The sequence below is a fragment of the Entelurus aequoreus genome, linkage group LG03 (assembly GCF_033978785.1).
Source record: "Entelurus aequoreus isolate RoL-2023_Sb linkage group LG03, RoL_Eaeq_v1.1, whole genome shotgun sequence".
Taxonomy (NCBI): domain Eukaryota; kingdom Metazoa; phylum Chordata; class Actinopteri; order Syngnathiformes; family Syngnathidae; genus Entelurus; species Entelurus aequoreus.
The window spans coordinates 89,512,434-89,525,868 of record NC_084733.1 but is presented as its reverse complement, the minus strand read 5'-3'; the positions used below and the strand labels follow the sequence as shown (position 1 = coordinate 89,525,868).

Sequence of the window (13,435 nt, the reverse complement as noted above, 5' to 3'; positions counted from 1 at the left end):
TGATGGATATAGATAAAACACCTTTTTATGTATTTTTAGACTTTACCTACTGGTTTTGACCAAGCTGCTACTGTGCCCTCTGACATTTTACCCCCATTCCCTGGACCAAATCAGGTGAGATCTTCCATCCTAACTAATACTATTAGATAAATTAACATTTGTGACATGTTATCCTCCCATGTTTGACTCCACAGTCTCAACAATCTCTGGGCAATTTAAATGCTCCGTTGAGGAGTGCCCTGAGCCCGGAGACGGTTCAGACTGGCAACAAAGTCCAGCCTCCAGCTGCCGGTTTCACTCTTGGCCGTTTCCAAGTAGGTTCAGTGTTTGAAGATGAGATTATTTTCAATCTTAAAGCAGCTCATTGGAATTCCACGGTCTCTCCGCTGCAGGTGTCTGTTGCTACCGACGGGGCATCCAGCAGCGTTCCAGATCCGGCCAACATCGCCTCCTCTTCCTCCATCACGCCCTCTTCTACCTCCTCCTCCTCCTCTTCTCGCTCCTCTTCCTCCTCCCCTTCAAGCCCCGAAAACACCATCCACCGCTTGTCCACTCTGCCCGCCAAACTGTGCGAAACGGACAACAGGAACGCAGCCGGTCAGCCACCCACCATAGCGATAGGTCGCTTCCAGGTGTCCACCAGCACCAATGCTGCGCCAAGACAAGCGCCCGCCTCCAAAGTGGGACGCTTTTCAGTCACAGGTGTGTAAAAGGTTCACTGCACCCGAGTTTATGAGTGCTTCTATTTTGGGTAGTGTCAGGTTCAAACACTGATGACATTTATTAAACAAGACAAGAAGCAAAGAATTAAACAGACAGAATTCAATTTGGCTCAATTTGAGGAGAGACGCCTGGTCTGTACTCTTTTTACAGTCTTCCAGCACGCTCTGGCAAAAGATTGTACGCCTTTATTTGGACTTTCTCTGACCACATGGCAACAGCTGCTTCTAAGGGACGAGGTCATAAACAGCCATCGCCTTTGATTACAGCAGTTCAAAAGAAAAGGTCGTAAAAGAGTTTTGTAAAACAGTGGAAAAAGGAGGTTTAAAAAGAGGGCGTCTGGAACTTGGGCAGAGCCTGCCTTTTCTCCGCTTTGTAGTCCTTGGGTTAAAACAATATATTTCTGTTGATTACAATACATGAAAGAAACAGAAACACCTTCATGTTGCTTCCCATCCTACAGTGTCAGTTTTACAAGCCTTCTTCTTGGTAGGTTCCAAAGACAGCTTTTGGTCTTCTCACTGGGAACTCATTTCAAACACAACGTTTTTGTGATAACTTAGATAAAATTATTCTAACAGGTAGAGTACAGGGAGTCTTTCAACTGTCAATAGAGTCCTATGCAAAAACATAGCTACTACGATGGTTTTAGTCTACATTTAAAACACGTCCTTGTTTTTAAGGTAACATGTATTGATATGCTTTGGTGTAGATATTTCTCCACATTTATAGTTTGCAAGATGTACACTGCTTGAATATATATCTTGAAGTTGTCACCGTTAATTTTTTTCCCCCAGACACGGTCAAAAATAGACCTTCATACACATAGATTGACCTGATCCCAACATTGATCAGAGATGTCGCACGTCAACGTTGTTATGCATATTTCAAGATTAGATGAAAATATCAATAAAATCAAAGTTTATTTATATAACCCTAAATCACGAGTGTCTCAAAGGGCTGCACAAGCCACAACGACATCCTCGGCTCAGATCCCACATCAGGGCAAGAAAAACCTCAACCCAATTGGATACAAACCTTATATAATACTTTATCCTACCCTCTTTTTTTTAAAGTTTCCTCACATCCTGAAGCAAAGGGCTGAGAGGCTTTGCTAAATGCCCAGAAAAGTACATTCACCTGGCTGCGACGTCACAACGTAGCCAGACTGCAAACAAAGGCATCCAAAACTGCATGCAAACTCACGCCAATAAGCGTCAACCTTATGATTTCATGCTTTGACATAGACACAATTATCCAACATTTATAGGTCAGAAAAGACACAAATCACCGTCATACTTTCACCGTGGCTAAAATACAGTAGCGGGCTTTCAGTGATGTCCAACTAAGTCCGACTTTAATAAATACCTCTCAAAATACCATAATTGATGTCACGTCATGACCACGGCTGGAGAAATGCTATACAGAAGCGCATTTACGAACTACTGGACATTGAACCACCTCTACAGTGTACAAAACAGGCTATATTTTGGCACGTTTAAAAATCAATGAACCCGCATTAGCATTTAAAACATACCTTACATGGTACTGTCAAAATTAAAATAACTAGAGATGTCTGATAATGGATTTTTTGCCGATATTCCGATATTGTCCAACTCTTAATTACCGATACCGATATATACAGTCGTGGAATTAACACATTATTATGCCTAATTTTGTTGTGATGCCCCGCTGGATGCATTAAACAATGTAACAAGGTTTTCCAAAATAAATCAACTCAAGTTATGGAAAAAAATGCCATCATGGCACTGCCATATTTATTATTGAAGTCACAAAGTGCATTACTTTTTTTTAACATGCCTCAAAACAGCAGCTTGGAATTTGGGACATGCTCTCCCTGAGAGAGCATGAGGAGGTTGAGGTGGGGGGGGTTGAGGTGGTATATTGTAGCGTCCCAGAAGAGTTAGTGCTGCAAGGGGTTCTGGGTATTTGTGCTGTTGTGTTTATGTTGTGTTACGGTGCGGATGTTCTCCCGAAATGTGTTTGTCATTCTTGTTTAGTGTAGGTTCACAGTGTGGCGCGTATTTGTAACAGTGTTAAAGTTGTTTATACGGCTACCCTCAGTGTGACCTGTATGGCTGTTGATCGAGTATGCCTTGCATTCACTTGTGTGTGTGAAAAGCCGTAGATATTATGTGACTGGGCCGACACGCAAAGGCAGTGCCTTTAAGGTTCATTGGCGCTCTGTACTTCTCCCTACGTCCGTGTACACAGCGGCGTTTTAAAAAGTCATACATTTTACTTTTGGAAACCGATACCGATAATTTCGGATATCACATTTTAAAGCATTTATCGGCCGATAATATCGGCAGTCCGATATTATCAGACATCTCTAAAAATAACAGTAAAGAACATATTAAATGTGGAAAAACGAATAAATAAAATATTTCAACTTCTTAGTTGTGAGTTAAAAAAGTGAGAACCGATGATTTCTCCGTTGGCCGGGTATGGCTCCGGTGCCGCTTCCTGCTTTTCGCAAATTCCAACTTGTGATTGGATTCTCACTTGGTAATGACAATTGAAAATCCAATCACAGTCACGTTTAGCGTAAGGCTGCCTAGATGGGCTACTGTCAACAACTCTGTGATCTGATTGGCTATCGCAACTGTCTATCCGGCAGAATTCATACAGCGCTGGCAACAAGCTGGCTGAATTCCGATTGGATAACGTAAAAACAAGCAACACTGGAGCCTAATAAGACATGAAGAGAATATGATGAATACTTTATGGAAAGTAGATTAAAATGAACTTTTATTAATCCGTGATCATGATTTATGTTAGGCCAGCAGAGAAGGCCTGGCTGGCCCTAATGGTGCTAAATAATACCGTGTAATACCGTATGTGCAAGAGCAGAAAACAATCGTCCATACAAAACGCAGCCGGTGACATTCCACTGCCGTCCTCTTGGTGGCAGTAATCTGCATTACACCATTTGCAGAAGAGTTCTGCGGGTGGCTTTTTAAAAAAACCTCATGTTTTTTTGCCCATGAAACAAGTGTATATATTAATAATAATAATAATACATTTTATTTGGTATAGCGCTTTTCAGAGTACTCAGACGCTTTACAGGATAAAAAAATTCAAATATAGTTTAAGGTAATAATATAAAATACAGGAAATATAAAAGCAGTAGCGGTACATTGTAAAATACATAACACTGGACATTTACAAGTAAATACACATGGTTAGTGACAAAGTTAAGACTTGTATCGTTTAATGTTAATGAACTATTGAACCCAATTAAATGCAGTAAAATCTTAGTGAATTTTTTTAATTAAAAAAAAAAAAAAAGTCTTTTTTTTCATTGATGCGCCTCAAAGTAGTTTTACCTTAGAAAGTGTTATGGTTGTAGGAGGGAGAGGTGACGGCAACAGACACCAGAGGGCAGTAATGTTCAATGATTTATTATATATATAGTTAATATATATTTAACAATAAACAATACTAATAAATAGGGATGTCCGATATCGGACGATAAATGCGTTAAAATGTAATATCGGAAATTATCGGTATCGGTTTTTTTATTATCGGTATAGTTTTTTTTTTTTTTATTAAATCAACATAAAAAACACAAGATACACTTACAATTAATGCACCAACCCAAAAAACCTCCCTCCTCATTCACACAAAAGGGTTGTTTCTTTCTGTTATTAATATTCTGGTTCCTACATTATATATCAATATATATCAATACAGTCTGCAAGGGATACAGTCCGTAAGCACACATGATTGTGCGTGCTGCTGGTCCACTAATAGTACTAACCTTTAACAGTTAATGTTACTCATTTTCATTAATTACTAGTTTCTATGTAACTGTTTTTATATTGTTTTACTTTCTTTTTTATTCAAGAAAATGTTTTTAATTTATTTATCTTATTTTATTTTATAATTCTTTTTTAAAAGTACCTTATCTTCACCATACCTGGTTGTCCAAATTAGACATAATAATGTGTTAATTCCACGACTGTATATATCGGTTGATATCGGTATCGGTTGATATCGGTATCGGTAATTAAAGAGTTGGACAATATCGGATATTGGCAAAAAGCCATTATCGGACATCCCTACTAATAAACTATATAATATTGAAGTAAATGCAGGTCAATTTGATAAATGATTCCGATGAACAAATATGTTGTCTTTTCCTCAGTGACATCAACCGAAGGCTCCAGCCCCACACACGGTTCCGGTGTGCCAAACGGGCCCTCGACCAGTGACCCTCACGACGCGCACACCCCCTACAGCAGCGACAATGACGACGAGTCGATGGATGAAGCTTTGAAGAAACAAATCGGCCATCTCAAAGAAATGTACGAGATCCCCAACCGTCCCCGTGTGTGTTTCGCGCTCAGCGTCACTCAACTATGATGTCCCTCCTGCTTTTCTAGACACATGCTGGAAATCCAGGCTCTGCTGTCCCGTCAAAAAGAGGAAATTGACGCGGCCTACACCCAGCATGGGAAAAAAACTTCTCCTTCCACCCATTCTCTCGCCGTGGCCATGGCCGGAGGTCGACGTAGGCTTAAGAGCAAAAGCCACAAGTCTCCCCGCAGTAGTGGACAACCCAGCCCCGTCTGCTCTGGTAGGAAAAGAACACCTCGACTCCACATGTTCAGTGCACAAATACATAATCTTCTTTATCATGTCTTCAGGATGTCCCCCCTCAGCTCACAGTCCTACCGGTTCCAAGCATCCCCTGAAACAATGCACACCACCCACGGCAATAGTGGCCCCCCAGGCGGGAGTGGGGTCCCCTGTACAAACGCTCAGAGCCTCTCCATCCTTGCCCAGTCTCAGCAGCGCTTGCTCCACAGGTAGGTCGCACGTCTCAACCACAGCCATGTTAAAGTACCAATGATTGTCACACACACACTAGGTGTGGCGAAATGATTCTCTGCATTTGACCCATCACCCTTGATCACCCCCTGGGAGGTGAGGGGAGCAGTGGGAATCATTTTTGGTGATTTAACCCCCAATTCCAACCCTTAATGCTCAGTGCCAAACAGGGAGGTAACGGGTCCCATTTTTATAGTCTTTGGTATGACTCGGTTTGAACTCACAACCTACCCATCTCAGGGCGGACACTCTAACCACTAGGCCACTGAGTAAGTGTGATTTTTCCCTCTATAGTCGGAAATCATCTCCGTAAAAATATAACAATAAAAATTAAGTTTGTCTTCGTTTTGTCCGACCTGCGATGTGTGTTAAAGGTATACTGAAACCCACCACTACCATATCAATGATGAAATCTTAACATTGCAACACATGCCAATACGGCCGGGTTAACTTATAAAGTGCAATTTTAAATTTCCAGCTAAACTTCTGGTTGAAAACGTCTATGTATGATGACGTATGCGTGTGACGTCAAACGGAACGGAAGTATTCGGACGCCATTGAATCCAATACAAAAAAGCTCTGTTTTCATCTCAAAATTCCACAGTATTTTGGACATCTGTGTTGGTGAATCTTTTGCAATTTGTTTAATGAACAATGAAGACTGCAAAGAAGAAAGTTGTAGGTGGGATCGGTGTATTAGCGGCGGACTACAGCAACACAACCAGGAGGACTTTGAGGATAGCAGACGCGCTAGCCGAACGACCTCACCTTGACCTCCTCCGTCTCTGGGCCGCCAACCGCATCGGTGATCGGGTGAAGTCCTTCGTCGTACCGTCGATCGCTGGAACGCAGGTGAGCGCGGGTCGTGATGAGCAGACGAGAGCTGGCGTAGGTGCAGAGCTAGTGTTTTTAGCATAGCTCTGTCGAGGTTCCGTAGCTAAGTTAGCTTTAATGGCGTCGTTAGCAACAGCATTGCTAGGCTTCGCCAAGCTGGAAAGCATTAACCGTGTAGTTACATGTCCAGTTTGGTAGTATTGTTGATGTTCTGTTTATCCTTCCAGTCAGGGACTTATTTGTTTTGTTTCTATCTGCAGTAAAGGCCGATGCTATCACGTTAGCTCAGTAGCTAAAGAGGTTCGCCGATGTATTGTCGTGGAGATAAGTCACTGTGAATGTCCATTTCGCGGAGAGTGTGGAATCCAATGCGCCAGCTTGTACCTAAGTTACGGTCAGAGCGAAATAAGATACGTTCTGCACTGCATGCTAGTCCTTCACTTTCACGTTCCTCATCCACGAATCTTTCATCCTCGCTCAAATTAATGGGGTAATCGTCGCTTTCTCCGTCCGAATCTCTCTCGCTGCTGGTGTAAACAATGGGGAAATGTGAGCAGCCCTTCCTCCGGTGTCGTCACGCTACTTCCGGGGCAAGGCTTTTTTTTATCAGCGACCAAAAGTTGCGAACTTTATCGTCGTTGTTTTATACTAAATCCTTTCAGCAAAAATATGGCAATATCGCAAAATGATCAAGAATGACACATAGAATGGATCTGCTATCCCCGTTTAAATAAAAAAAAATCATTTCAGTAGACCTTTAAAGTCTTCATTCGTCTCTTTGCCAGACCTGCCGACAACAATACGGTTTTCCGGTAATGACTACGGTTTTTGACTACTCAGTGGCCTGGTGGTTAGAGTGTCCGCCCTGAGATGGGTAGGTTGTGAGTTCAAACCCCCGGCCGATCATACCAAAGACTATAAAAATGGGAGCCACTACCTCCATGCTTGGCACTCAGCATCAAGAGTTGGAATTGGGGGTTAAATTACCAAAAAATTATTCCCGGGCGTGTGTGTGACAATCATTGGTACTTTAACTTTTGATAATCCAGTGGTAAAAACTACGGTTTTCCATTAAAAATGATAGCGAAGCAACTCCATGGGCAGGGGACAAACTACACATCAATAATGGTTGGTTGGTTTACGTATAAGAACATCCATGATTGGTTGTTGTTTACTATGATGAGTCACCATTGGTTAAGATTAGGGCAAAACATTAGGGACAGGCCAATCAGAGGCAAGATAGGGGCGGGTCATGGAACCAGGAAGGGAAATCACAACAGACATCCCAAATGACGACGAGAGAAAAGGGAATATTATAATCAAGTGGGCGATTTATTTATTGAAAAAACTAGTGGAAGATGGCAGAGGGATTCTCTTCCTTAGATGTTCCTTTTAGCGATGTAGAACACGTCCAGGAAACCCTACTACTACTTGGCCACATTTGGGACGACTGTATGCGTCTGGATTAAACATTCATTTGACTTGTTTACCATGTAAGCCCGAATCAAACCTGGAAGAGGTGTAATACACATTTAAGAACACACATGATTGTGGCTAGGGGTGATGTTCGAAAACCGCTTCTCCCGATTCTTCGATAAGAAAAGAACCGATTCCATGGATTCGAATCCCTTTTTGAGAACCGGTTCCCGTTATCGAAGCCACTATACCGTATTTTCGCGACCATAGGGCGCACCGTATTAAAAGGCACCGCGTCAGTTACGGGTGCTATTTCTGTATTTAACGCATAATTAAGGCGCAGGGTATTTTGGGGCTTTAAAACATACGCTAGCACGCATGGACGCTGTTTTAAAAAGGCAGCAGGAGCAAAGCTGAGTTCGGTTGTACTTTACGGGCTTTCTGCTCCGCCGCTCCCTGACCACCTGAGGGCACCACAGACTGTGGATGTTTTTAAAAAAGGCTTAAAAACCCTTCTTTTTTTTAAAGAAAAAAAAGGCTTTTTTTAGATATATGCATACTAGTTCTAGCTATTAGGCTGTTCTACCGTATTTTTCGGAGTATAAGTCGCTCCGGAGTATACGTCGCACCGGCCGAAAATGCATAATAAAGAAGGGAAAAAACATACACTACCGTTCAAAAGTTTGGGGTCACATTAAAATGTCCTTATTTTTCAATGAAGATAACTTTAAACTAGTCTTAACTTTAAAGAAGTACACTCTATACATTGCTAATGTGGTAAATGACTATTCTAGCTGCAAATGTCTGGTTTTTGGTGCAATATCTACATAGGTGTATAGAGGCCCATTTCCAGCAACTATCACTCCAGTGTTCTAATGGTGCAATGTGTTTGCTCATTGGCTCAGAAGGCTAATTGATGATTAGAAAACCCTTGTGCAATCATGTTCACACATCTGAAAACAGTTTAGCTCGTTACAGAAGCTACAAAACTGACCTTCCTTTGAGCAGATTGAGTTTCTGGAGCATCACATCTGTGGGGTCAATTAAACGCTCAAAATGGCCAGAAAAAGAGAACTTTCATCTGAAACGCGACAGTCTATTCTTGTTCTTAGAAATGAAGGATATTCCACAAAATTGTTTGGGTGACCCCAAACTTTTGAACGGTAGTGTATATAAGTCGCATTTTTGGGGGAAATGTATTTGATAAAAGCCAACACCAAGAATAGACATTTAAAAGGCCATTTAAAATGAATAACGAATAGTGAACAACCACATTAGCAATGTATAGAGTGTATTTCTTTAAAGTTAAGACTAGTTTCAAGTTATCTTCATTGAAAAGTACAGTGCTTTTCCTTCAAAAATAAGAACATTTCAATGTGACCCCAAACTTTTGAACGGTAGTGTAAGTCGCACTGGAGTATAAGTCGCATTTTTTGGGGAAATGTATTGATAAAAGCCAACACCAAGAATAGACATTTGAAAGGCAATTTAAAATAAATCAAGAATAGTGAACAACAGTCTGAATAAGTGTACGTTATATGAGGCATAAATAACCAACTGAGAACGTGCCTGGTATGTTAACGTAACATATTATGGTAAGAGTCGTTCAAATAACTATAACATATAGAACATGCTATACGTTTACCAAACAATCTGTCACTCCTAATCGCTAAATCCCATGAAATCTTATACGTCTAGTCTCTTACGTGAATGAGATCAATAATATTATTTGATATTTTACGCTAATGTGTTAAAAATTTCTCACATAAGTTGCTCCTGAGTATAAGTCGCACCCCCGGCCAAACTATGAAAAAAACTGCGACTTATAGTCCGAAAAATACGGTAGTTTTTATTTTATTTTATTATCTTTTTATTGTTTTAATACACTGTAGCACTTTGAGGTTGTTTACTCAATGTAAAGTGCTTTTTACAAATAAAATCTATTATTATTATTATTATTATTTATTGAAGTATTTATCAATGTACTCACATTATTTCTTGATCAATCCTCATTCACAAATAAGTCCTCATCTTCTGTGTCCGAAATGAACAGCTGGCCAAGTTCTCCGTCAAACACGGCAGATTCCCCCTCCTCATTTTCAAAGTCAGTCTCGTTGCCGTGGGGCTCCTCGGAAAAAGTAAAAGCCGACTTCTCTTGTGCGTATCGATTCGCTACCGCGCTGGTCGCCTTCTTCTCCACAGTGTGCTTCACCGGGATGGCGAAAGTGAGCGGCACCTCGTCCGTGTTGGTGATGTGTTTGTCGGCAATTTTTATTTATTTACAACGCACATAGCAGCACCATATGCTCACCGGGGGCGTCCTCTCTCACCTGAAACCTTCACCCTTTAACGTCCGCATGCTGTCCTCAGTCACGTCCGCCTTTCCTTCATATACACAGCGTGCCGGCCCAGTCACATAACTAATACGGCTTTTGGAACTCAACTATCTGGATTCGATAAGGAATCGGTTCGATAATGGCATCGACATCGATAATTTCTTAACAAACATCATCCCTAATTGTGGCAGACATGTTTGCTACAGTATAGCCCAGGGGTCACCAACCTTTTTGAAAGCAAGAGCTACTTCTTGGGTACTGATTAATGCGAAGGGCTACCAGTTTGATACACACTTAAATAAATTGCCAGAAATAGCCAATTTGCTCAATTTACCTTTAACTCTGTTATTGTTAATAATTAATGATATTTACACTTAATTGAACGGTTTAAAAGAGGAGAAAACACGAACAAAATGACAATTAAATTTTGAAACATAGTTTATCTTCAATTTCGACTCTTTAAAATTCAAAATTCAACCGAAAAAAAGAAGAGAAAAACTTACAAAAGAATTTATGGAACATCATTAGTAATTTTTCCTGATTAAGATAATTTTAGAATTTTGATTAAATAGGTTAAAATCCAATCTACACTTTGTTAGAATATATAACAAATTGGACCAAGCTATATTTCTAACAAAGACAAATCATTATTTCTTCTAGATTTTCCAGAACAAAAATTTTAAAAGAAATTCAAAAGACTTTGAAATAAGATTTAAATTTGATTCTACAGATTTTCTAGATTTGCCAGAATAATTTTTTTGAATTTTAATCATAATAAGTTTGAAGAAATATTTCAAATATTCTTCGTCGAAAAAACAGAAGCTAAAATGAAGAATTAAATTAAAATGTATTTATTATTCTTTACAATAAAAAAAATACATTTACTTGAACATTGATTTAAATTGTCAGGAAAGAAGAGGAAGGAAAATAAAAGGTAAAAAGGTATATGTGTTTAAAAATCCTAAAATCATTTTTAAGGTTGTATTTTTTCTCTAAAATTGTCTTTCTGAAAGTTATAAGAAGCAAAGTAAAAAAATTAATGAATTTATTTAAACTAGTGTAGACCAAGTCTTTAAAATATTTTCTTGGATTTTCAAATTCTATGAGTTTTGTCTCTCTTAGAATTAAAAATGTCGGGCAAAGCGAGACCAGCTTGCTAGTAAATAAATAAAATCTAAAAAATAGAGGCAGCTCACTGGTAAGTGCTGCTATTTGAGCTATTTTTAGAACAGGCCAGCGGGCTACTCATCTGGTCCTTACGGGCTACCTGGTGCCCGCGCATGTCATGTTCATTGATGTTTTACAACAAGACAGTAGCTGACGTTTTGTTCATTATTTCTACTATTTTGACATTGAATAGTTGAATCATTTTGAAACATAAACAACATGACTGCAAGATATTTGTTGTTTTATAGTTTTTTTTATCACAAATGGCTATTCAGATAAAGGAAGTTAGCTAATAGAATAACTTGTCTGTCTGTACTATTTATGATTTTTGCATTTGGAGCAGTTAGAAGTGGAGAGGGAGTCGAAGAGACAGAAATTGGTGATAAAATCCAAGGCAGAATCCACTACAACAGAAACAAAAAGGAAAGTGCAAGCTGCTCAGAAATTTGCCAGGGAAGGCCCATTTCAGAGCCATCAAAGCAAAAATGGCCAAAGTAATGTGTAAATAATGTCAATATGTAGATGAACCATCTGTGGCTGTGAAGTGAACACTAGTAAGGTTGTAAATACTTTATCGAGTAGGCTCACCCATGTGGTTCCTGTGGATGTGAACACAAGTTGTAATTACTGTAGTGACTAAATAAAATAGTGACTGAAACAAACCTAGTGATTCATTTGGATGAATGGGCTATGTATTTATGTCAACTCTAGTCATTTTTCAACTCTTTAAACACTAAACATCTTTAAATGTTGCTTTTTTGTTTATGTTCAATTGCTGAAAAACCAGGTTACCCCCCCTTGTCCTTCCACCAGGGCCCCCAGAACCCCTGGCTCATTTTCAGTCTTTGTCATGAAGTTCAAATCACATGCCTGCGACCAGCACCCATTCACTGCTCTCCTCTCTCGTCTCTGTGCCCTCCAAGTAGCGAGCGGGTCCTCGTCCACAAACGGCTCGGGGCCCTACCAGAACCACTCGGTGTCCCTGACTCAGGCCAGCGGACTCGCCTCCGCCGCCTCTCAGGCGCAGAAGTCCAAGGGCATGTTTACCGACGACCTGCACCAGCAGCTGGACAACTTTGCCAAAGACGCCAAGAGGGGCCCTAAAACGGGGGCACAATCCGCTCTGGGACATGATGTAAGCTTGGTTACCTTTTTGAAAGATGTCTAACACCGTCACGGCATACGTTGGGAAGCATCCACTTTCATGCTGGTTGACCTTTTGATGTCCCCAGGGTCTAGGGTTGTACGGTATACCAGTACTGATAAAGTATCAGCATACTATTTGACTGATAAAGTATCGGCATACTATTTGATTGAAAGTACCGGTACCGTTCTTTCCTCCTAATGCCGCTCCGTGGCGGTGACTACAGAGCGAGGTGCATGATGTTGAGTGTGTCAACACTAGGGTTGCAAAGGGTTCCAGAAATTTACCACGGAAAGTTAAGCTCGAAATTTCTCACACATCTAAGTGTGCTCTACAAAAAACACTAATTAAACCCAGTTTTACACTCAAAGTCAGACTGACTTGAAATTTCTCACACATCTAAACATGCTCTACAAAAACACTAAACCCAGTTTTACCCTAACAGTCAGACTGACTTGAAATTTCTCACGCATCTAAACATGCTGTACAAAAAACACTAAACCCAGTTTTACCCTAAAAGTCAGACTGACTTGAAATTTCTCACACAACTAAGTGTGCTTTACAAAAAAAACACTAATTAAACCCAGTTTTACCCTAACAGTCAGACTGACTTGAAATTTCTCACACATCTAAACATGCTGTACAAAAATCACTAAAACCCAGTTTTACCCTAAAAGTCAGACTGACTTGAAATTTCTCACACAACTAAGTGTGCTTTACAAAAAAACCACTAATTAAACCCAGTTTTACCCTAAAAGTCAGATTGACTGGAAATTTCTCACACATCTAAGGGTGCTCTACAAAAAAAACACCAATTAAACCCAGTTTTACCCTCAAAGTCAGACTGACTTGAAATTTGTCACACATCTAAGTGTGCATTACAAAAAACACTAATTAAACCCAGTTTTAGCCTAAAAGTCAGATTGACTTGAAATTTCTCACACATCAAAACGTGCTCTAC

The 13,435-nt window shown here is 40.1% G+C and overlaps 1 protein-coding gene across 3 annotated transcripts in view; it reads left to right on the top strand.

Moving 5' to 3' along the window:
• wnk1a (WNK lysine deficient protein kinase 1a) overlaps positions 1–13,435 on the top strand; it is an 85,557-nt gene that overhangs the window by 64,592 nt on the left and 7,530 nt on the right. For 2 of the 3 annotated variants that reach the window (XM_062043140.1, XM_062043141.1), the window contains 7 exons: positions 40–114; positions 195–314; positions 393–702; positions 4,892–5,051; positions 5,130–5,323; positions 5,394–5,555; positions 12,254–12,465. In XM_062043140.1, the coding sequence (XP_061899124.1) occupies positions 40–114; positions 195–314; positions 393–702; positions 4,892–5,051; positions 5,130–5,323; positions 5,394–5,555; positions 12,254–12,465 (1,233 nt within the window). The remainder of the gene's footprint in view (positions 1–39; positions 115–194; positions 315–392; positions 703–4,891; positions 5,052–5,129; positions 5,324–5,393; positions 5,556–12,253; positions 12,466–13,435) is intronic. The other variant, XM_062043142.1, reaches the window with a different exon arrangement.